This window comes from Sorex araneus, chromosome 3, assembly GCF_027595985.1.
Source record: "Sorex araneus isolate mSorAra2 chromosome 3, mSorAra2.pri, whole genome shotgun sequence".
NCBI lineage: Eukaryota > Metazoa > Chordata > Mammalia > Eulipotyphla > Soricidae > Sorex > Sorex araneus.
Window position 1 is genome coordinate 193,485,236 of NC_073304.1, and position 25,917 is coordinate 193,511,152.

A 25,917-nucleotide genomic window follows, 5' to 3' on the forward strand; every position below is an offset into this window, starting at 1 on the left:
TCAGATTTTATATCAGGCTGTATTCAGTATACTAAACTTGTGACTCATGTAGAAGCAAATATTTTGAGTATTATCTTTTTGCTTTCCTTTAAAATTAGGTATGCAGTACTGAAATTAAGAGAAAAAGAGATCCAACCAGCGCCTCTACAGGTCAGATAAGACAAAAGCACTTTACTAATACACATCTGCTTATCAATACTACTCTTAAAACATGAATAACAGGCTGAGGATATCCGAACTATAAGCATTCCTTAAAAATAAAAAAAACACTCAATACAAAATGCAAGAAATACACTCACTTTGGGGATAAAAAAGTATCCATCTGTTCATTTATATATATGAATATATATGTGTGTGTGCTTGTTGGAGTCCAAGCAATTAACTTATGCCAGAAAGAGTATCAATTTCATTTCAAAATCATGTACAGCACCATATGCTTTCCAAAGTGTCTCATATCTCCTAAATTTTTTTGTTGGGAAAGCACACCCAGCAATACTCAGAGGTTATTCCTGGCTCTGTGCTCAGGGATCACTCTTGGCAGTGCTCAGGGGACCATATGGGGATGCCAGAAATTGAACTGGATTGGCCTTTGCAAGGTCTGCGCCTTACCTACTGTACTATCTCTCTAGCACTTCCTAAATCTCTTTTTGTCTTGACATCCCTACCAAGCACCAGAAGCTATTTCTCAATCTTCAATTAGGTATCTATGACTAGTACACCTAGCACCACCTTCAATTTTTACACATTCTCTCTCTCTCTCTCTCTCTCTCTCTCTCTCTCTCTCTTTGTCTTGCGCGTGCGCGCGCACGCACACACACACACACACACACACACTTTTTTTTCTTGCTTTTTGTGTCACACCCAGCAGTGCACAGGGGTTACTCCTGGCTCTGCACTCAGGAATTACTCCTGGCAGTGCTGGGGGACCATATGGGATGCTGGGAATCAAACTCGGGTCGGCCGCGTGCAAGGCAAACGCCCTACCCACTGTGCTATCGCTCCAGCCCTATACACACTTATTGACACTCTGTTCTACCACACAGTTGAAGAACAAACCTGCAATCCTGTGACTCTTGTGTAATTTCTGATACAGAGCATACTTCCTTTCATTCCTATAAGCGCCACTCCTAATAACAGCCCTTATCTCAAAAACAGGTACAATTCCAAAAACTTAGAAAAACATTTCGTCTCCTTTCATCTAGGGCCCTTCCCCTGAAAATACATTTGCATAAAGTTAATTCCAAAATAAATAGCACCGCACTATACTTATTATCAAAGAACTCACAAGCTAATGGAGCCAGAGTGATAGTACAGTGGGAAGAGTGCTTGCCTTGCTGACCTGAGTTTGATGCCTGCCTAGCACCCCGTACAATCCCTTGAGCCTGCCAGGAATGATCCCTAAGCACAGAATAAGGAGTAAGACCTGAAGTGTTTCCCAAAACCCAACCTGCTTCCACCCTCCCAGCCCTATCCCCGCCCTCCAAAAAAAAAAAAAAAAATCACTGTCACGGTCATCACTGTCATCCTATTGCTCATCGATTTGTTCGAGCAGGCACAATAACGTCTCCATTGTGAGACTTATTGTTACTGCTTTTTGGCATATCAGATACACCATGGGTAGCTTGCCAGGCTCTTACATGCGGTCGAGATACTCTCGGTAGTTTGCCGGGCTCTCTGAGAGAGGCGGAGGAATCGAACCCAGATCGGCCGCTTGTAAGGCAAACGCCCTAGCCGCTGTGCTATCGCTCCAGCCCCAAAGAATTCACAAGCTGGCAAGAGACAAGAAGGACTGAGCCAGACTATATGACCTACAGGGTCATGCTAATAAATTAGACCATATCCTGTTAAAAATGTAAAACAAAGATAAAAAAAACTCTTAAAGTTACTGTGTGTTTTTAAAATTTTGTTTCTTATTTAGTGTAATTAAAAAAAAACTATCAAAGACAATAGAACCTGAGAACTGGTCTGCAAAACTAAATTTACCACGGGCGAGGCAGGGGTGTCGGGGGGTGAGAGGTTTGAGAAGGGGGTCATTCTGCTGAAGGGTGTGATATTCATAGCATGCATGAAACTATCGTTAGAAGTATTGTAAATCATGCTACTGAAAAGAAAGCAAATTTAAAAATAAAGTAACAGAATACTAGTAAAACTCAAAGCATCTCCCATAAGCACTGACAACTGGCAAATTACTCATCATCTACACTCCAGATCATCAAAGAGGTTCTACAGGAAAATTAGAAAACAATATTCGGCACTTGTTCTTAGATATGATTCTGGGAGGCTGGAGTGATAGCACAGTGGGTAGGGCGTTTGCCTTGCACGCGGCCGACCTGGGTTCGATTCCCAGCATCCCATATGGTCTCCTGAGCACCACCAGGGGTGATTCCTGAGTGCAGAGCCAGGAGTAACCCCTTTGCATTGCCAGGTGTAACCCAAAAAGCAAAAAAAAAAAAAAGTTATGATTCTGTACATGTTCTTAGATATGACAAAATCAGACATGAAGGCAATATTCTGTAGGTGGTTTATTCATGTTCAGTTGGTTTATTTGTTATTTAAATCCACTATGTTCTCACTAACATTTTTGCCTTCATGATCAAATAATTACTGAGACACATTTAATATTCCCTACTGTATTTGTGGATTTGTCTATTTCCTAATATCAGATCCTGCAATTTTTCAGTTGTATACTGTTTATTTGATTCTTTTTTTTTAACAGATTCCAATTTTCTGGTGTCTTATGAATGAATCTATAATGCTATTTGTTCTTTTGCAGTTCCAGGGATTGAACTGAACTCACACACAGGGTCTCACACACGCAGAGCCAGGGCCCTCTTGCTCAGTTACATTCTGAGCTATCAGGCCCGGTTTAATGACACATGAAATGTTCCTCTAAACAACCCAACTAACTTCACAGGCTACTCAAAATAATCTGGCAATTATTTTCCCTAACCTCTTCCCTTTCGTCAGCAATCTACTTCAGTACTTCAAGCCGAATAGACCTCAATGTTTAAAGCACATTAATGCTGTTCAATGGGCCCTCCACTTCATAATGAGAATGGCTATCTATATGGTTAAAGGAGTTTCGAGTCAAACACTGAAAGGGAATTTATTATATTATATGATATCTGGTCACATTTCATAACTCTTGTCTGTATAAAGGGAGAAGGAAGGAAGCTTAGTAATTGCAAAGAACATTTCCTTCTTCCAGAGGAGATAAAGACTTAGCCCCAAGTTGGCAGTGCCTTAAAAAGACATAAAGCCTGGTGACAGCTGCCCTAACCAGTCATAGACTGCAGAGCCGCCAGCGAGCAACATGTGACCTAACATGGGTTCCTGAACAATTTCCCATCTCAATACTCTTCCAGGCTTGTAGGTAATAAAGAAGGTGACATGAAAGAGAGTGACCTGGGGTAAACACATGAGATTCTCTGGAAATAAATATGTCAGAACAAAAGAAAAATCTAAATGCTTCCTAAGTCCCACTTATATAGTGGTTTCATGTATATAGTATTTTTTAAAAACAGTAAATTTTTATATAGTATTTTTTAAAAACCGTAAATAGGGGCCAGAGAAAGATAGGGGTAAAAGCAAATGCCTTGCAGGTTGTCAACTCTGTTTGATCCCCAGCACCATATGGTTCCCTGCAAACTGCCAGGTGCAGCCTTGGAGGCCTCCACGCCCTGCCACTCCTGGGTGTAGCCCTGGAGGCCCTGAGGCACAGAAGGGATAGCCCAGTTAATCCCAAGGGATTTTGCACAGCATTGCAGAGCCCTCACAGAGAATTACAGGGCAGGGTAGACTGAGAATCTTCAGGAGGGGCCCCAGGCTTCCTGAGCACTTATTGGTAGGTTCCCCCTGCCTTCCAACTCAAAACCAAAAACAGTAAAGGTAAGATTTGGTACTACAGTTGGCCTCGGGTATGGAGGGGGTCACGAAACATTTCCCTTACAGGTAAGGAACTAAGGGATAATGTATCACACGCAACCTTGTAAGGTGTTTTGTTCCTATGTAGAATTTGAAAATAAGTCAGCTCTACCATAGAGTAACCAAAACTAGTCTTTTAGTGAAATGCAAGTACACTGACAGCTGTATTAGTGAGTTCAGGCAAAGTACTTGTTTACTGAAGCAGCAGAGACTAAAAAAAGCTGTACTCATTTTTCATATGCCAAGAATTCATTTACTCAAGAATTCAAGAGACACTGTGCCACTGTCTATACAGTAGGCATGGTCCTATGAAAATGAATAAAACAAGGTCTCCACCTTCAGAAAGTAAAAATTCTAGCAGACAGAAGTAGACATGGTGAGAAGGTCAGCTAAGTATTTTACTCTTAGGCTCATAATACTATGATGGGAGCTTTGGGAAATAATCAGTCTTCCCCCCCCCCTCTCTCTCTCTCTCCTCTCTCTCTCTCCTCTCTCTCTCTGTCTCTGTCTCTCTCTCTCTCTCTCTCTCTCTCTCTCTCTCTCACACACACACACACACACACACACACACACACACACAGTGAACAACCAAAACCAAGCTGGGATTCATGTAGGATTTCAAAGCCCTGTACCCCTAAACTCACTTGCCTTACAGTACAACCAAATTCTACCCAAAAGAAACCTCTAGATATTGATATCTTTGATCATATAATTTCAAAGAAACTTCTAGATATTGACATCCTTGATAATATAATTTCAATGATAGGTAAACTCCAGGGCTTCTTGTCCTTTCTGAAAATCTTCTAAGTTGAAAGAAGGCAACTTTTGGGGCTGGAGCAATAGCACAACGGGTAGGGCGTTTGCCTTGCACTCAGCCGGCCTAGGTTCGATTCCCAGCATCCCATATGGTCCCCTGAGCACCGCCAGGAGTAATCCTGAGTGCATGAGCCAGGAGTAACCCCTGTGCATTGCCAGGTGTGACCCAAAAAGCAAAAAAAAAAAAAAAAAGAAAGAAAGAAGGCAACTTTTATTTTTATTATTATTATTATTTTTTTTTGCCTTTTGGGTCACACCCGGCGATGCACAGGGGTTACTCCTGGCTCTGCACTCAGGAATTACTCCTGGCGGTGCTCAGGGGACCATATGGGATGCTGGGATTCGAACCCGGGTCGGCCGCGTGCAAGGCAAACGCCCTACCCACTGTGCTATCACTCCAGCCCCAGAAGGCAACTTTTAAATAAGACAGGCATGTAGCAAAGTTGCAAAGTGCATGCCCCAAATGGAGAGCCACCAGTATAAAAAAAAAGTCTCACGTTGACCTAAACTTGAGCTTCATAACCTTATTTTTGGAATAAATATACTAAACCACAAGATTACTTTGATAATGACTTCAAAACTGTGAAAAATATATAGAATGTCGGACAAAAATACACAAATCAGCAACTGTTTAAAAATCACAAAATAGAAGACCTGCTCCATGAATAAGTTCAGCTTTAGCACTCACAACAATGAGATTTCAGCAGAAGTTAGGACTATTCACAGGCCCTGTAAGGAGAGTACAGGTCTGAAGTCATGTTTAAGAAACCAGGCAAAGCCCAGACTCACACACGAAAAGCATGTGTACCTGTCCTTTGAGCCCTTCACCCAGCCCCTTTCAATTCACTCTTGATCAAATAGTCAAGGTCTGCACAGAAAAACAAAAAATGTTACTTTTCAAAGAATATGAAAGATTAAAGAATTAAATAGCTGTGTTCAGGTTCACAACATTTAAAAAGAAAAAGCAAATAATTCAAGTTTACTTAAGCAATCCTTTTAAATGTAGCATTATATAGGGAATGGCAAATCATGTACATTGCAAATGGGAATGTAAACTTGTATACTGTGGTAAACAATTTGGTGGTTCCTCAAAAGCTAAACCAGGTGCTTTGAACTTGAAACAGCCGCGGGATACAGGGCCAGCCCCAGTCGGGGCCCGTGCTCGGCTCCGGCCGGCCGGGTTTTCGGCCCCGGCGCCCATGCCCCTGCAGAGCCGGTGGATGTGGAACAAGCGGGAACCAGAGACAGCTTTAGGAATTGGGGTTCCAGCAAGTGCTTGCACCCATGTATGGAGACTGTGAACTAAGCTTTTGCCCCACGCCGGCTAACGGAGGAAATAACCTTCCTTCTTGGTCTCTCTCCCCTCCGGGAGAAGGCGTGGTGTCCGACATTCTGTGGGTCCGTTGAGAAGGTGTGAACTTTGGCGCGAAAAAAAAAAAAAAAATGTGTGCTTTGAACTTGAAACAGCCGCGGGATACAGAGCCAGCCCCAGTCGGGGCCGCGCGGCCGCTACTGCGGCCGCGCGACATTTTATCTCTTCATTCACATCAATGGAAAACTTATTATCAAATATTTCCCTATTAATAGAGCTGTATTCTTAGTGGATAAATTCCAACAAGAATAGTGAGTCTGTTTTGAAACTCTAAGAACAATAGTGAGTTATGTGTTGAAATTTGGAATGTAATCAAGGTAAAGAGAAAAGGAAGTGAAATTATCACTCACCTATGGGGTGGGTTGGGGGGTGAGGGGTGGTCTGTATACTGTTTTTTCTTTTGTTTGTTTGTCTGTTTTGTTTTTGCTTTTGTTTTTGTTTATATTGGTGGTGGAATATGGGCACTGGTTAAGGGATGGGTGTTTGAGCATTGTGTAACTGAGATATAAGCCTGAGAAGTTTGTAACTTTCCACTTGGTGATTCAATAAAATAAAAAATATATATATATAAAATAAAATAAAATAAAATAAAATTCAGGAACCCTGGAAAAAAAAATAAAGGACAAATCCAAAAAAAAAATAAAAAATAAATAAAAAAAATAAAACACTTTTGCCCCAACACCAAAAAAAAAAAAAAGCTAAACCAACAGATAATTACCATATGACCCAGTCATCCTACTCCGAATAAAAATCAAAGATATGAAAACAACTCTAACAGATGCTTGTAGACCAGTGGACACAACTGCACAGCGGTTCATAATCACCAAAAGATGGAACTAACCCAGAGAACATCAACAGATGAATGGATTAAAAAAACATTCATGCATACAATGGACTATTTCTCAGCCATAAAAAGAAATGAAGTTCTAATGACAAAATTTATGAACCCTGATGGCACTATACTAAATAAAATAAGCCAGGTGCAGGATGCCAAATATTAAGATTTTTGGCTATATGAAATTAATGATTCAAGTTTCTGTTTGAAATGATTGAAATTTTTTTTTTTCTTTTTGGGTCACACCCGGCGATGCACAGGGGTTGCTCCTGGCTCTGCACTCAGGAATTACCCCTGGCGGTGCTCAGGGGACCATATGGGATGCTGGGAATCGAACCCGGGGGGTCGGCCGCGTGCAAGGCAAACGCCCTACCCGCTGTGCTATTGCTCCAGCCCCATGATTGAAAAATTTTGTAAACAGACAACAGTCACAGAGCTGTACAACAGAGGGAAGATTATACTACTTAATCCTACACCTAACTGGTTAAAAAGGCAACTTCATAAAATATAAACCACATACACAAGCATACATGAAGGCATTACACAATTCTCCCCAAAATTAAAAGCCAAAGGAAAATGTACTTTAACATAAAAGAAGAGAACTAGGATCATCATATTAACCATGGTATCCAACTTGGCCATTTGCAGCTTAATTTGTGCCTCCGGATAGGATGTGATGTGATCTTATGTAATCGTGACAGAAAATTTGACCTGTGTCTTATCATTATGAATGTGACATGTCCAGAATTAGATATGATCCAGAGGAAAAGAAGATTAAAAGGACAATTTGGAATAGCAGGAGAACTCTGGTTTATAGACAGTATGTGGGATGACAATACTAAATTACTATTGATTTCTCAGTTGACTATGGTATATGCTTAAGACATAAAAATGTCCCTGAACTTGGGAAATGCATGCTAAAATATTTACAGGTGAAGTGTCATGAAATCTGCAACCTATCATTAGATGTTTTTGCAAAAGATAAATTGCGAGTGAAGGTGAGGGTGGAACAGTTGGGCTAAGATAACAGTTGGTGAATTTACATGAAGGAAATATAGATAGGTATTCATGTGGTCTTAATTGTGGGTTTGAAATTTCATACTAAAAGAAACTTTTTAAAAGTAAGAGTCCTTAAAATATCCTGTTTCCCAATTAGAGAATAGCTAAGAAAGCTAAAATAACAAAAGAAATATTCAGCCAATTTGAACTTTACATACCTTGTACATCATACCAATGAGCGCCATTGGTAATCCCATCTTCAAAAGTCTCATCCTCATCTCCTGGACAATGTGGCGCACCAGTTTTCATTATGGGATGGTTTGAGGCATAGGATTTTGCCAGGTATCTAAAGACTTCATCATCTGACGTTTTACTATAGGCTCCAGTGGGACTATGGTCTGGAGAATCATCAAAAGGATAGCTTGCAACCACTGAGCCACCATGCAGATTTCCAGAAAGCACAAACCTTTGAAAACACAAGCAAATCACAGAGATTAAACAAAGACAGAGAAAATACCATTATCTAAAAATCCTACAACATCAAATTAACTTGGATATACCTCTATGAGACCAAATCTATCAAATGTTATAAGCAGACCGACCAATCACAGTAATAAAAATAAAAATGAAAGGAAGCATTATTAGTTGGACACATTTCGAACCATTTTTATAATTCAAGTTTATTTCAAGTGACTTTAAACAACAATTTCATATATCTCAACTCATAGTTGAACTATATTTCATAGTCAAATTCACTGAAAGCATGACTTATGTGTTTGAATACATATATTAAATCAGTAACTTTAATGCCTTTTATATTTACTATAAAAAATCACAATAAGATGTTTAATTTAAACACAATGTGTTTTAGTCACATTCCAGTTCCCTATCTACTAACTTCACATTTTCTAGAGAGAAGCTACAGCTGAGAAGACTGGGGATGAGAGGAGGCACCTGACACAGTTAGCTGCTTTCAGACAAAAACGACACCACATAAAAGACAAAAGTGCCACGGCACCATTGTACAAGCTGCTATCTTCAAAGCCTAGAGATTCTAAATCAGCCATTCTAACATAAATTAACACTGAGTTAAAATTGCTTCTTATAATAGAAACTTTCATTTTTCTACTTTTATGTGAACCGTTTTACAATTTGGTCAAATCTAGACACACAGAGATACTGAAAAAACTCCTTTTTTGGTGAACACTAAAGGCAAAAATATATTGAAGCTCTATTTCTACATCTTTCCCTCACTACTCATTACTAAACATAGAGATTAAACACTATCCTTTTGTACCCAAAATTGGATTTTTCTGCTGCTTTTTTGTGGTTGAAATTAACTGATTTATACAAATTCTGAGGAGATAAAATATAACATTTATTTCTATGTGCTTGAAAGAAATATAAACATGTGGTATGTCTACTTTAAAGAGGGTTTTTTGTTTGTTTCTTTTTGCCACACCCAGTGGTGTACAGAGCTTACTCTGGACACACTATGCTTGGGACAATTGCTGGAGCAGCTCAGGGAACCATATGGAAGGCCAGCAATCAAACCTAGATCTGTCGAGTTCTAGGCAAGCACCCCACCCATTGTAAGCCCTTGAAAGATTATTATTTTACTTTTGTTTTATTATGTTTTGTCGTGGGGTCACACCTGCCTCCATGGCAAACACTTTATCCACTGTACTATCTCTCCAGGCCCTGAAAGATGATTTTTAAGAGTAACTGCAAAAAAACCCTAGAAATTGAGGCCCCATTTGACCCAACAATACCCAAAAAAACACAGCAGAAACACCATCTGCACTCCTATATTTACTGCAGCATTATTCACCACAGCCAGAATCTGGAAATAACCTGAGTGCCCAAGAACAGAAACTATGGCACATATACACAATGGAATACTATGCAGCTGTCAGAAAAAAATGAAGTCATGAGATTTCCTATAAATGGATGGACATGGCATGAAATAGACATGGACATTCATGCTGAGTGAAATGAGTCAAAAGGAGGGGGACAGATATAGAATGACTGCATTCATTTGTGGTATATAAAAAAATACATAGAAGAATAATATCCATGCCCAGGGTAAACAGGGGTTAGGAGGACTGGTCAATGGTTGGAACTAACCACAAGTATGTGTGGGGCTAAGAGTAGGTAAGATAGAGAAGAGACCAATATGACAATAATAGCTGGGAATGATCATGCTGGACAAGATCTGAGGGTTAAAAGTAGGTAAAGAGATATTCTTGATAACCTTTCAGTATTAATTTGCAAACCACAATGCCCTAAAAGGGGGGGGGAGGAGAGAGAGAGAGAGAGAGAGAGAGAGAGAGAGAGAGAGAGGAAAAGTGCCTACCATAGAGGCAGGCAGGGGGTGGGGAAGGAGGGGATGGGAAGGAAACCTGGGGACACTGGAGCTAGGAAATGTATACTGGTGGAGGGGGTATTGGAATGGGTATTGGAACACTGTATAACTGAAATTCAATCATGAACAGCTTTGTAAGGAACTATCTCACAGTGATTCAATAAAAGTTTGGGGGGAAAAGAAGTGACTGGTACCATCCCAGGGGAGATCATGCAATGAAAATTACTTATAATAGAGCCTATTCATAGAAGATACAATTTAGCCAATAAGAACAAGGATTAAATACTAGACTAGAATAAGAAAAGAGACTACTTTAAAAGTGAATATAATTATAATGAGCACTTTCCAGACATCAGAGGATAATGCCATTTGGCACAGCAGCAATACAGCACAGACTTTGGAGAGAGGCAAACCTGGGTAAGATTTTGCTCACCCTGACCTGTTGCTCATCAGCAGCAGTAGAAGAGGATCAAAAGTTATTGCCTGCAAATACAGTGAGCCCTAGTTTCTCTGTCATCTGTAATTAATTAGAGAGGGTGTTAAAGATATCTGCTTCCCAGGGTTATTATAAGCATTAAATAAGAGAATACACAAATAACACCTTTGAGCATAACAATAGCTTTGTAACACTTGTTCAGTAAATCTTCTTTCCTCTGGAGATTTCCAGTATTCTGCTTATCCCTTACTAATGACTTAGAGACAATCAGTCTATTCCCCACTTCTACTATCAGTCCCTAGGAAGTAGAATGATATAGGGGGAAACAAAACAAAAAACAAAAAACTAAGAACAGGTTTAGAGCTTTAACTCTACCTTACTCATCTCTCACTCACTCTCAGATTCTCCACTAAATGTTGTTTTTCACTTTGACATTTCCGAGAACACAGCTCAGAGATATCGCTAAGATGGCCTGACCAATGCATTTAGAACAATAAAATATTTGAAATCTACTTCAGTGATTGAGTTCAATCATTGGATTTCCTTTCTCTTGTTACATATAAAAGAAGCACTGCTACCCTTATAAGGATTTCAGGATAGAGTGAAACCAAAGACTGTAGCTCAAAGATTGCTGCTTTTAATCTTTTTCAAGCCAACTATTCACAGCAATTCAATTTTGTTAGCCACATTCTCAGCTGTCCTCAGGGCCTACTCCTGGCTCTGTGCTCAGGGATCACTCCTGGCAATGATCACTTAGGGGACCGTATGGGGTGCCAGGGATCGAACTGGAATTAAGTCACCTGGAAAACAAGCACTTAAGCCCCTATACTTACTCTCTCTGTAGTCCATCATTTCAATTTTGTTCAAAATATACTTTATGGTTTTCATGCAACTCTATTCGCATGTGTTTCTCACATATGACTTCAGTGTCATATGCTAGTTCTCATATAAGATTGAAAATAGATGCTAAATAAAGCATGATAAATCAAGAGTCCAGAACTATTACAAAGTCAATCTCTAAGTTAGTTTTACTGTATTTTCCAGAAAGCCATGTAGACAGCTTTTAAAAATTAAGAGAACTTGATGTTTGGAAAACAAAATTCTAAAGATGTGGCAAACTGGATACATACAGGTTCCTCCCCCAAGTAGTCTGCAACCACCCCCAATAATATGATGTATTTCACAAATGTACCAAGAAATAATTAACATGCTGCCCTAGTAAAGTCTAAAAACGCATGTAATTAAATTAAAAATGCATGTAATTAAATAAATCTAGTGTGCCCAAGGGTAGGTGCCAATAAATCACAAACTATTTTAGGGCTGATGAGATGGCTCAAGTGTTACAGAACAGATGTAACACTTAGCATGTGCAAGGTCCTGAGTTCTATCTCCAGCACCCTATGCCTAACCCCCAGCACCACCTCATATATCCCTGATGGCCCCCATGCACTTGACTAAGTGGAAATTGCTGGGAGTGATCCCAGGCCCTCCAAGCACTGCTGGGTATGACCTGTGTAAAAATAAGTAAAATCTTATTTTCCTAAGCTTGTGTTTCAAATATCAAAGTACAAAAATATCCACTGGATAATGTATATAGTGAAACAAATACAAAATAAACTTCACATCCCAAAGAAGGTAGGAGTAAATCTTAAACTTTTACATATCCAAAAATAACAAAATCAATTTCAAAATTAACTGAGCAAATGGAATATCAAAAGATTTTTGTTCAAATGATTTTTGGTTAAAAAAAAGAAAAAAAAAAAACCTGGGGGCTGGAGTGATAGTACAGCGGGTAGGACGTTTGCCTTGCATGCAGTCGACCTGGGTTTGATCCCATATGGTCCCCCAAGCACTGCCAGGAGTAATTCCTGAGTGCAGAGCCAGGAGTAACCCCCTTTCTGGGTGTGACCCAAAAAGAAAAAAAAAAGTCTGAAAAAAGGTAATTTCCTGATAGAATAATGGTTGTAGTCCAAAATGGACTCTTTGTTGTGTTTTTTATTTTATTCAGTGCTCTTTGTTTTGACTAATAAGCATTAACGAATTAATATTTGAAGAATCGAATTAATTTTTGAAGAATGAGGGTGCTTGGTTGTACTTTTCACCCAGTATAGTAAACTTACTTTCAGGATAACCTCAGGGAGGTTCTATAGGACCAAGACAGAATCATTTCTGGTCACAAAGAAGGAGGAAATAGTAAAGAGAAAATCTAATCACAGAATGTAAACTACTGCAAGGGTGATGGTGAGGTATTTATTATTTAGTTTAGCTTTTAGGTCACACCCAGCAGTTGTGCTAGGGGACCACACAGTGCCAGGGATGGTGCTGTCTCCCCATTTTAGAAATGCCTCATTTAAGCAAAGCAAACAGTACGCTTGACTTAATCATCTCAGTAAATCCCTGGCTGTTACAGCTTCTGACCTTAAATATGTTCATTTCCTAGGAAAATATCCAGTCTTGACACTGTACTCTTTAAAAGAAAGAAGTCTTCCCGGAAAGTACAGAAAAAATAATCTTTCAGGGCTCTTTAAAAGGAGGAATATAGTGAAAGGTGGAAGGTAATAATAACATCTAGAGTTGTCATAATGCCCATAAACTTTCTCGATCTGCTACCTGACTGAATGAAATATCCTAGGAGAAATTATTTCAAGTGCCAAAGAGAAATTTCTTTGTTATTACTTTTGTCCTAACTGTCACTCAGAAATCTTCAAATCAAAATAGAAAGACTGAACTATTGCTTCTAAGACTTGTGAAGTCTTCTTAGACTTATATCTAAGACATAAGATGTGGGACTGCAGGGCAAAGGGGGCTGGGCGGAAAGGGGCGAGGAGGGTGCACGCTCACTTCAAACATTTTAACTCGAGTAAATCACTCTTCCTCTGGTCCTCACTTCCTCCTTTTCACTGAAAATCCTACATCTCTCAAGAATCAGTTCAAACTCTACCTCGCTCACAGAAATGATCATTATTTCAGCAGCCCAAACATTCTGCCAGGAGGAACAACTCCTATGAAGCTTCACTGGATAGGTAAGTAAACAAAGATCTTATCTCTACGATCTTCTGCACCAACTTCTAGAGGTCCTCATGCTTCTGGTTTAAAATTTTTTAAGTCTCATCCTGTGGCTGTCACCCTGAGGTCACACAACTCTGGTCCACTAGAAAAATGCACAAAGTGGCATCAGAAACCCTTCAAGGGTGTCTAATATAAAGTCACTCACAGACAACCTACACCTCTGTGCAAATTCTTCTTCTCTATAAGCGCTCTAGCTAAGTCAAAGCAAAGAGTGGGGAAAAAAAAAACAACACCTTTTGATTATTCTGTCAAATAATCCGGAGGCAGACCCTTGCACAGTCATCTCTCTCTGTGGGCTCCAGCCTTCCTCCTGGCTGTGAGAACTGCCTAGGGACCTAGCAACTGCCCAGAATGTCGCAGATGCCCGCTTCACTCCGCTTCACGTGAGACCACGTTACATGATCTCACCAACCGGACCCTTCATTTCCCCAGATGCAAAGCAAAGATGTTTAACGGTGCCGGTCTCATCACGGCGTGGCCAACATAAAGTTGACATAATGCAGGGCATGGAAAAGGGTGCCTACAGCAACAGGAGCAATGAGTAACCGCTTATTAGAAAATGAATGAGCGGACCCAGGTCCGCTCTGAGGTCCCTCTGTCATGCGCTCGCACGGGGAAGAGAAGGGAGTCTCCCCTCGGGCCTCGGGGCCGTCTTTCCAGGCCCCGAGCGAACGACAGTCTCCTTCTCGGAGGGCTGGAGGGGCAGGCGACCGGGCGGCACTGTCCCCGCACCCGCGCCACGCTCGCCGCTCCCCACCCCCCGCCCCACCCCACCGCGGAGAACCGGGTCCCGGGCGCGCGCGAGGCCGGCGGCGGGGGCCGCGAGGGCCACACTCACTTGTTCCTGCGGATCCAGTCGATGAGGGCGCGCACCTCCGGCACGTCGTCCAGGGACTGCGGCTCCTCGGTGCTGCTGAACTGGTCGGGGAAGCTGCGGTTGAGGTCGCGGCCGCGGCTATTGTCGCGACCGCTGGCCCGGCTGGACCCGCCGTCGCCGAAGCCGCAGTCCCCCTCGCGGGCGCGCTCGAAGCCGTCCGGGTTGAGGCTGGGCAGCACGTACACGTCGGTGGTGTTGAGCAGGCGGACGAGGCGCGGGTCGCCGCGGCGGTAGCCGGCCGCCAGCTCGCGGGCCAGGTAGACCAACACCTGGCGCGACACGGTCTCGTCGCCGTGCATGTTGCCCACCAGCTTCACCTGCGGCCGGCCGGGCAGGAGGGGCCCCGCCGCGTCGGGCCCCGAGGCGCCGTCAGGGGGCGGCGGCTCCAGGCCGGCCGTGAGACGCAGCACCCACAGCGGCCGGCCCTCCACCGAGCGGCCGATGCTGAAGAGGCGGGCCAGGCCCGGGGGACCCGCGGCCGCCGCCTCCCTCAGCGCCGAGCCCAGCTCCTCTTCGTGGTAGTAGCGGTCGAACTGGCCCTCGGCGGCATCGCCACCCGCATTCGTCGAGGTCGTCTTGGTCGCTTCCGCCTTCTTGATGTGCGCTGCCTGGCTCGGGTTCCGCAGCAGCAGCAGCAGGTATAGCAGCAGCGGAAGGCGCCCGGGCCGCCAGGGCGGCCGCGCGTCCCGGCCGCTCGCCATCTTCCAGCAGCACCGCTCGGACCGGCTCGGCTCCCGCAGCTCCGCACTCCGGGGGCCGGGACCCGCCGGATCCTCTCCGCGCCTAGCAACCCTATCCCGCCCTCCGGCCGCAGCCAATGGCGGACTCGCCTGCCGCGGCGTCACGCCAGGGGGCGGGGCTCTGCTTAAAGCAACCTGTTCCCTCGAAGCCTGCTTTTCCGCCCCGCGTCCGCGTAGAGTTTAGTCGTTCGTCCGCTAGCGCAGCCTTTCCCTCCTCCCCTTTTCCTCTTTGGCATTTGCTCCGCTTCTCCACTGCTTGCTGAGACTCGTCTTTAAGGCTTGCTCCTTAAATTCGCACCCCTTTTCCTCCGGGTGGCATGACTGGCTCCCTTTCCAGCTTCGTTGGAGCTTTTCCCAGCAGAGCTTGAACACCCTACAACTGAGAGTCTGAGGACGCCCTTCCCACCTCGCACCCTCCCGCGGAATCGGCGCGCCCCGCTGGAGTCAGAAGAGAACGGGACGCTGGGTGGGGCAGAAGGTTCGCTACCTCACAAGGCAGAAAACCTTCATATTCCATTTTCGAGTTTTTATGTTAAGAGCATATGTCTCTCAGTTTAGCGGAAACAGATTTTGTGCCAGGCCCCCTTTGTGTTCCTCTATCTTTCGTGTCCTCCCTGGTTATTGGCATTTCCAGGCAATTAGATCCCGATGTAGACTAATTGATCTAATTGCTGCTGGTCTCACCCGCCATAAGCAAATTTTGTCTCATAATCCACTTTCTCGCTTCTCACACCTCATCTGAGCGAGTTGTTTGTTTCATTGAGGCCTCAGAATGGTGTTTTGGAAGGTGCAGGTGTGACATTCCTGGAATCGCTTGCTTGGCAAGTATAATTCTTGAACAAACCAAATAATCACCCACGGAAAAGACCGTTTAAACTAGTTTTAAAATAGACTTTTAGTACTTCGGCTTGAAGAAACACAAAACCTTACAATCCTATTTCAAGTGTGAAATTCTACCTCTCTAACGAGGTTGTAATAGTTTTTGCATTTCCTTCTTTTGAAGCCAGGGATTTCAAGGTCCCCTCCATGAGCTGTATTTGTACCTTCATATTTTTGGTAAAGAAGTAATCCATCCCTTTATGAAGCATTTATTGAGCAACTACCTATATATGTCAGGACTAGGTGCTACCAAGCAATTCATTCTACCCAGTTAAAGATTTGAAACAGATTATGATAAATACTGCAATAGAGTTATGGGAACCTTGTCCATCCTGAGGCACAAGTAGCAGAGAGACAGGTTGAGGTTATGGGTTTGGGGGTTCTGGGCACTGCATATAGCGGATTACTGATATGAAGGAACTCAGAAGCGTGGAGGTAGCCAGAGAGACAGGATCAGAATTAGCAAAGCTTCAGAAAACCAGACTCTAGAGAGCTCTTAACAGAGAAGGCCTTGGAAAATTACTGATGGATTTTATTTTACTTTATTTATTTATTTTTGGCTTTTGGGTCATATCAAGTAGTGCTCAAGGATCACTCCTAGAAGACTCAGGGGATCATATGGGGTGACTGGGATTGAACCTAGATAGGCTGCATACAAGGCAAGTGCCCTGCCCACTCTGCTGTATCTTCAGCTCCATTGGTGGGTTTTAAATAAAGCTCCTTTCAAGAAAACCCATGACACAGAATGGAGTGAGTAAGCTCCGATTTGAGACTGCCAACAGTAACCGGATGAGACCTGGAATTCTTCAGGGAAGTGCCCATGGAGAAGTGTGCTTGGGTTTGGAAGGCCCTCAGGAGGGAGAGTACACAGGGCCTGGTGACAGAGAGAGGGGATTTTAGGTTGAATTCAAAGAACAGCCTAAATAATCTGCAGGCACTTGCTGAGGTGATGACAGGGTAAGTGCAAGCTCCAGTCATTTTAGCCCTTTGACTCTGGCTCCCCTCCCATGGTCCAGGCTGCATCCAACACAGCGCTCAGCAGAAACAAAGCCCCGACTCAGCACAGACACTGCCCTCCCCCCATCAGTGCTCAGTCACCTCCTGTGCACTTTTGCAATAATCTCAATCAATGACTCCCCCAGCTGACTGCTCATCAAATATTTCCTTTTCTACCATTTTCACACCCTTTGGAACCTCTTCCTGTTGCCTTGATCCTGTGGCATCCTCTGGTGCAGAAGGCTTGAAATGCAACTAAACAAGCATGAGTCCATAAAATAGTAGTACAGAACTTCAGCCTGCACCTTCTTGGGATCCCCCATCACTAGCAGTGAAACCCAAAGCTCCTGATTGCTGTCACTGCTCAGTGAAGGGGAACTGTCCAGCAAAATACTTCCAGGTGTCCCTGAGAAGTCGTGCATTTTGACTAGGTCCTTTCCCCTAGGAAAGGTGTCTCTTTCCCCACCCACCTAAGGAAAATCATGGCCTTAGTGAAGGAAGTTCGGGGCAAGCACAAGAATAAAAAGTCTTCCCGTTCATGAAAGCCAAGTGGTAGTGACCTAGATTTCAAAAAAAAAAAAGTGAGCAGAAGGCCAGCCTGACATCAGTAACCACTTTCTTTAAAAGGCTTGTAATTGAAGTACAGTATAAATCATTAACTTGTAAATGCTTCACTGTCTGGCATGAAAGCCCACAGACACAATTCAGTTTGACAAATGTTTATGGCACACCCACTTGTGAAAGGTCTGCCAGGCAGCGTGCCGGAGGATTGGAAGGTGACTGGGGAAGTCCCTTGCCCCCGGAGGCAGTGTCTAGTTAGAGCCAAAACACAGGAAAGACTGTGTCTGTAGGGTCAGAGCTATGTGATAGCACTGAAGGGAAACCTTAACATTGACACATTTACTCCCCACAGCAATAAAGGTCAATGTTCAATACAGTGTTCTTCTCACTTTTCTCACTTGCCTTGAACGCGGCCGACCCAGACTCAATCCCTAGCATCCCATATGGTCCCTCAAGCACGGCCAGGAATAATTCCTGAGTGCAGGGCCAGGAGTAACCCTTGAGCATTGCCCAGTTTGGCTCAAAAACAAAAAGAGAGAGCATTCAAGATCTTTATATGTAGAGAGAGAAGAGGTTTCAAACTAAGATAGGACTGCTGCTCCTAAATCATAAGTAATATTGAAAGAAGTATTATCGATGCTGTGTCTTCTGGTCTTACCACCACCTTCCCAGGAGGACCTAGACATGGCATTGTAGCTGGAGCATGTGCTTTTCATGCCAAAGATCCAAGTTTGATCCCCAGCACTACCAGGAGCGACCCCAGTGCATCACAAGGTGTGATCCTACAACCAAAAATAAAATATTTTTCCTTCCCTTAGCTACTAGCTCTCCCACTCTATACCATTGTCATTTCGAAGACAGAGATTGAAGTACAAGGCCTTCCAGCCGAGAAGACACAGGATTCAGGATTCAGGATTCCTACCCTGGGAATCTGCCATCAGAGTCTGTGTGGTTAATCTCTCCAGTAAATCTGCTCCTATATAGCAAAGTGAAAAGCTATTATTGATAATCAGAAAAGTGCTAGTTGTGATGAAGAGTCAGAGGAACATCCTAGTATTGTTAGATCATGAGCTTTTCCATCTGAACTGATCTCAATCCTAGATCAGTTATCTTTTTAAAATTTTTTATTAGTGAATCACCGTGAGGTACAGTTACAGACTTACAAACTCTCATGCTTGCGTTTCAGTCATACAATGGTCAAGTACCCATCCCTTCACCAGTGCACATTTTCCACCACCAAGAATCCCATATACCCCCCTGGCGGTGCTTAGAGGACCATATGCAATACCAGGGATTGAACCCAGGTCAGCTGCATACAAGGCAAGTGCCCTGCCATCTGTACTATCTCTCTGCCCCTCCTCCTAATTAGACTTTTGGTGGAGATAAAAATGTCACATTACATTACAAATATCATACTGTAAAGTTGAAACCTATATCGTGGTATATACCAACATAGCATCATCAACAACAACAAAAAATGGAGGGGTTCTCTCAAAATCTTTTTCTAAACATCTTTAATTGATCAAAGTACTAAGACTTACAATACTGTTAGTGATAGTTTTCCATGTACAAAATTCCAACACCACACCTATCACTAATATACCCACCTCCCTCCCTCAAGGCCTTTAGTGCCCCTCTCTTTCAACCACCCAAACTCATATCTATGAATCCATTCTCCCAATGTGCTTCAACAAAATATTTTTAAAAGGAACAATTTTCACAAATTTGTTAATACATTCCAAGCAGCAAAAAAAAAAAAAAATCCAAAGATAATTATTTTTACGGAGCAAAGTCTGAAAAAGCAAAAGTTAATTGTTTTCTTTTGTGGGATAGAGGAACTGGGACCACACCTAGCAGTGTTTAGGGGCTACACTTGGCTTGTCATTCAGGGGTCACTACTGGCAGTGCTCTGGGGATCATATGCAATGCCAGAGATAGAACCTGGGTCTTCTGCACGTAAAGCATCTGCTCTGGCCCACTGAGCCATCTCTTCAGTTTCCAAGAAACATTAGACAATGTCACTCATTACAGATGCTATTCACTCCCACCCAGATTGTCTTTACTGGCCAATACACCCAATCCCTACCTACTACTACTAATACTTGCATCCTTCTTGAGATTATTTCCCATAGCAGACAAAGGTTTCTTTGCCCAGAAATTTCAACCAATTAGCAAATGATGCAGGTTCAGTCACTGTCTCTCAAAATCAGGGTCTAATAGGCTCTTCCTGGCCTCTGAATGGGACAAAAATTGGAACCATTTATGCTCCAGGGAGATTTCTGTGTAATTGGATCGAGCTGAGAGTCTTTTCATCCTTACTTAACATCTTTCTCCCATGTCGTTAAATTCCTTAGAGGTATTTTCTAAGAATGTTGCCTCAACAAGTCATTCATACAAATATCAGTGCCCGGACTGTGCTTCCGGAGAACCTGTCTTAGGATGTCCAGGTGACAAAGGTCCCCGGCACAGCACAGCCCAGCAGCACCACAATATCCAGGTCTTAGCATTGAGCTGTCCAGCCTTACTGGCCTAGTATCATTGGGCATGACCTCCCAGGTCTCTTAAACACTTCTTGGAAGCACCTCTGCTCTGTGCTCCCCACACAAGCAATCAGACAGGATACACTTGCCTTTGTGGGTTACTTGGAATCTATGTTGGTTTATGTTTGCTATGGTTTTTTCCTTCTTGTTTTTTCAAAGTTTGCTCTTATTTATTTTCTTTTTGGGTCACACACAGCGATGCACAGGGGTTACTCCTGACTCTGCACTCAGGAATTACTCCTGGCAGTATTCGAGGGACCATATGGGATGCTGGGAATCAAACCCAGATTGGCTGCATGCAAAGGCAAATGCCCCACCCGCTGTGCTATCACTCCAGCCCCTAAGTTTGCTCTTAGAGTCATTATCTTTCTAAGTCAAAGAGAAATGAGAGATATTTACTATAATCACTTTGAAATCTTCCCTTAAATTCAGAGAGCTGGTTACCTAGTGTACACAGGATCCCAAGTCTGATCTACAGTACAGCATTGTCTTGTTCCAGGTTGGAGGAACTGCAGCATATTCTCAGGCCAAACTGCCAGGCAAGTATCACTGGAAGAGCTGCTCCTTCCCAGAAAACGTGTGTGTGTGTGTGTGCGCGCGCACGCACGCACGCACACACACACACACACACAATTTGCTCTTCACATTTCTATGATATGATGGATTAAGTTGATTGACTTCCGAATGTTAAACCATCCTTGCATCCCCGGGATGAATCTCACTTGGTCGTGGTGTATGATCTTTTTGATGAGTTGTTGAATTCTGTTTGCTAATATTTTGTTGAGAATCTTTGCATTTGTATTCATCAAGGATATTGGCCTGTAGTTTTCTTTTTTTTATGGTGTCTTTGTTTGCTTTCAGTATTAGGGAGATATGAGTCTCATAGAAACTGTTTGGGAGGGTTTCTGTTTCTTCAATTTCCTGGAAAAGCTTGAGAAGAATGGGCAAAAGGTCCTCTTTATTTTATTTTATTTTATTTTATTCTTTTATTGAATCACCATGTGGAAAGTTACAAAGCTTTCAGGTTTAAGTCCCAGTTATACAATGCTCAAACACCCATCCCTTCACCAGTGCACATATTCCACCACCAAGAATCACAGTATACCTCCCCCCACCACCCCCTATCTCCCCAGCTCCCCACCCTGCCTGTGTAACTGATAAATTTCACTTTACTTTGATTACATTCAATATTTCAACAAAAAAACTCACTATTATTATTTGGAGTTTCTCCCCCCTAAGGTTGGACCTGCTGAAAAGGAAGCATTTGATAATTTGTTTTCCATTGCTGAGAATGAAGAGATATGAGGTCAAGCGGCCACACTAGCAGCCGCATGGTTTTGGATTTCTGTATTTTAGTATTTTAGTAACTAAGTCCAGAGAAATATCTGCCAGAAATTGCATCATTGCAAGCTTGTACCTCTCAGTTACTTTATATTCCACATATGAGTGCAACCTTTCTATGTCTGTCTCTTTCTTTCTGACTCATTTGACTCAAAAGATACTAAAAAGATAGCTGTTACAATGTCTATCTTTCTGATTCTGTTGAGGTATGTTGTGTGGCCCAGCACATGGTCTATTCTGGAAAATGTTCCATGTGCACTGGAAAAGAATGTGTATTCTTTTGGGGGGAATATGACACCCTGTATAAATCTATTAGCCCTCTCTCTTCTGTTTCTTCCTTCAAAGCCAGTATTTACTTGTGAATTTTAATCTTCTTGATCTATCCAGAGGTGATAGGGTGGTGTTGCAGTCTCCAACTACTATTGTGTTGCTCACAATGTCCTTCTTAAGGTCTGTTAGCAGTTGTTGTAGGTATTTAGCTGGCCCCTCATTGGGTGCATACACGTTCAGAAGTGTGATTTCTTCCTGCTGTACATATCCCTTTATTAATAAAAAATGGCCAACCCATGTTCGATTCCTCTGCCCCTCTTGGAGAGCCCGGCAAGCTACCGAGAGTATCATGCCTGCACGGCAGAGCCTGGCAAGCTACCCGTGGCATATTGTATATGCCAAAAACAGTAACAATAAGTCTCACCATGAGAGATGTTACAGGTGCCCGCTCGAACAAATCGATGAGCAATGGGACGACACTGACAGTGATAGTGACAGGCCTTCACTATCCCTTTTAATCTTTTTCAACCTGAAATCTATGTTGTCCGATACTAGTAATGCCACCCCAGATTTTTTGAGGGAGTTGTTTGCTTGCAGGAGTGTTTTCCATCCTTTGACTTTTAGTCTGTGTTTGTTCTGGCTATTCAGATGTGTTTCTTGCAGGCAGCAGAATGTTGGGTTCAGTCTCTGAATCCATTTTGCCACTTTGTGTCTCTTAATTGGTGAATTTAGACCACTGACATTGAGAGAAATTATTGTTATGGGATTTTGCGCTCACATTTCTATGAAGACACTAATGTGAAGGGATTTTGCTCCCACCTTGTTCAAAATGGCATTATTCACAACAGCCAAAACATGTGGGAATAACTTAAAAAATATCTATTGATGACTGGACAAAGAAATTATGGTATGACTTTTATGGAAGACTACCATGGGAAAAAAAGATTTAATTAAGGCCAGAGTGATAGTACAGCAGGCAGGATATTTATTTTCATGGCTTATCTGGGCTCAATCCCAGGCATTCTATATGGTCATCTGAACCCCACCAAGAGTGATCCTGATCCTGAGATCAGAGCCAGGAGTAAGTCCTGAGCATAGATGGATGTGGCCCACAAACAAACAAAAATGTAATTACACCTTCTGAGGCAACCTGGAAGGAACTTGAGGTGATGATGCTAAGTGAAACAAAAAATGAAAGACAATTTCCAGATGGCTTCACTCATATTTGGAATATGAATAACTAAAGCAAGCCAATGGGTAAACTAACTTCTAAGCTCGTAATTGCTGGTGGAAAGGGAAAGCAAGGCCCAAGGGGATTAGTGATAGAGATCTTCTTATTTGTAGGATGTTTCTGTGGTCATGGTGTGGTGTCTTGAACACTGGGAAAGCTGTGGCCTGAAACTCTCTATCATTATTAACCAATGACAAAATGACCAAAATGAATAAATGAAAAACTTCCCTTGGTTAGGCAGGTCTAATCAACTTGAAATGTTAGTGCTGTTTATAGGACGCTGTCCAACCGTGACTGAGATTTGATCTGTTTTTCAAAAGACTGGCTATTAAGCGGCACCAAATGGATGGCAATTCTATTCTCATGAGGGAGGGAGGAAGGGAAGCAGGTAACAAATACATTTTAGAAAACCTGACTCATTCTAGCTTGAATAATAAATGGAATTTATTGGCTCATATAACCAAATCCAATGGAGAAGTCTCCACGGAGGCATAGCTTTATCCTGTGGCTCAATAATCACCAAGCACCTTGTTTCCTTTGTCTCTAGGGTCTGCCTTCTACAATGTTCACTTTATTCTAAATCCAACTCCCCTTGTGGTCTCAAGAGAGCTGCCAGAAGCTCCCAAAGTCACATGCTTGAGCATTCATGCTCAGCAATAGAGGGTGAATTGTCCTCTCAGTATTTCTGAGTTGCACTCAAATCAGATCAGCTGAGGGGCCCGGGTTTACCCCTGCACCTGTCACTCTCACCAGGGAGATGCAACATGCTGATTGGCTTAGAGGAGGATCCAACTTTCATTGCAAGGATGGTGATGGTGTCTGAATCACATGAATTCTTAAAGGGAACTTAAGGTCTATGGCAAGGGTGGGAGTAAGGGAGGAAAGTCAAAAAGACAATGAACCTACTTTACCCGACAGGTGAAAGCAACAGAATATTTTATTCAGTCAGTATCTATGAGGTTTATCTTTATGCCCTGTCCTGGAGGAAAGGGAGACAGGGACATGGGGGCAGGGTGGGGACGGGCATGGAACTGAGTATAAAGAACAAAGAAAGAGAAGAAAGAGGAAGTTCGCAACACGGTGAAACAAATCACATGATGCAGAGTACTAAGACTGAATACCTATTCCATGCTTTAGAATTTACAGCACTTTGGGACCAGAGTGATAGTGCAGTGGGTAAGGTGTTTGCCTTGCATGCGGCACACCTGGATTTGATCCTGGCACCTCACATGGTCCCCCAAGGACCACAGGACTGATTTCTAAGCACAGAGTCAAGAATAAGTCCTGAACATCACCAGGTAGGACTCAAAAAATAAGTTAAAAAAAGCTTACAAAGTGCTTTTCATAGCTTGTCTTATAATACATCCTCACAATTTGAAAAAGAACATTTGGGGGCCAGAGCAATAGTACAGGAGGTAGGGTCCTTGCCTTGCATGTGGGCACCCAAGTTTGTTCCTCAGCATTTATTTGGTCCCCTGAGCACTGCCAGGAGTGATTCTTGAGTGCAGAGCCAAAGGTAAGCTGGGGTGTGTGCCAAAACCCAAAAATAAATAACTAAAACAAACAAACAAACAAACCATTTGTTGGGGCTGGAAAGACACTACCAATAGGTAGGACACTCACCTTGTACTCAGCCAGCCAAGCTTGATGTCTGGCACCCCAAGGCCCATCAGGAGTGATTCTTGAGCACAAAGCTGGGAGTAAGCCACAAGGACTGTATCCACCCTCCTAAGAAAAAGGTTTTAAAGATTTATTATTTTTGCCCTTCAAGCATCTGAACCCTTACCCACCTTTCGGGGAGCCCTCTACCTTGGGACATTTGAAGGCAGGTGAGACCTTCTCTCAGATACAGGCTGACAATGCCAGCTGTTTGCTCCCAGGGGATGTGGGCACAGAGCATGTGCAGATGAAGCCATGACAGACTTAGAGTTGGGACATACTGCCACACAAAACAGACTGGAGAGTTACGAAGGCAGTGGTGGTGGGGGCGGCAGCAACATGCAGTTTCTGGGGCAACCACATGCAGGACAGCCAGCTCCCAGCCTCAGAGTGGGTGGCCATAGTAGATATTCGATGACAGTATGGCAGTTTCCTAAATTCTGCTGCCTTCTTCGTTGTTCCTCTGATTTTTGTGCATTTAGGCTCTGATTTTCCACAGTCCCCCCAGCACCGCCTTACTGAAATTCTGTGAACCAATGGATATCTCTTTAATAAATTGATTTTCAAATAGAGGAAATTTTTTGTGGCTGCAAAATTATTGAAATATAGTGAGTACTATGATGATTTTTATTTCTTTCCCCCATCATTTTTTGGGGGAGGCTGGTTTCCCTGCAGTGCTTGGGGTCTTAGGACCATTCCCAGTGACATGTGGCCAACCCACTGGACAGTTCACAATGAGGGCTATGGATGTGGCACTGCAGTTATGCCAAGTCGTACATGGGGGACCAACTTAAGACCCGGTACATGTCCCAGTCCCTCATCCTCATACTTCAGATAAGAAAATAGACTTGGAGAGAGGTTGAGACTGGAACCTAGCACCACACCACAACACTATTTCACACATTTAAGTGTCATCTTTTATTTATTTCTCTTTGGCACCTGCCTCATTCATAGATGCAGGAAAGACTAAGAAGGTCTCCTTCACTTTCAAACGCTTCTGTCCTCTC

At 43.0% G+C, this 25,917-nt stretch overlaps 1 protein-coding gene across 1 annotated transcript in view; it reads right to left on the reverse strand.

Moving 5' to 3' along the window:
* Positions 1–15,463, reverse strand: part of CPD (carboxypeptidase D) — a 73,018-nt gene extending 57,555 nt beyond the window's left edge. The window contains exons 1-2 of the mRNA XM_055130924.1: positions 14,655–15,463; positions 8,165–8,412 (exon numbers count right to left, since the gene is read on the reverse strand). Of these exons, the coding sequence (XP_054986899.1) occupies positions 8,165–8,412; positions 14,655–15,394 (988 nt within the window). The 5' untranslated portion in view covers positions 15,395–15,463. The remainder of the gene's footprint in view (positions 1–8,164; positions 8,413–14,654) is intronic.
* Between the last annotated feature and the right edge of the window lie 10,454 nt (positions 15,464–25,917).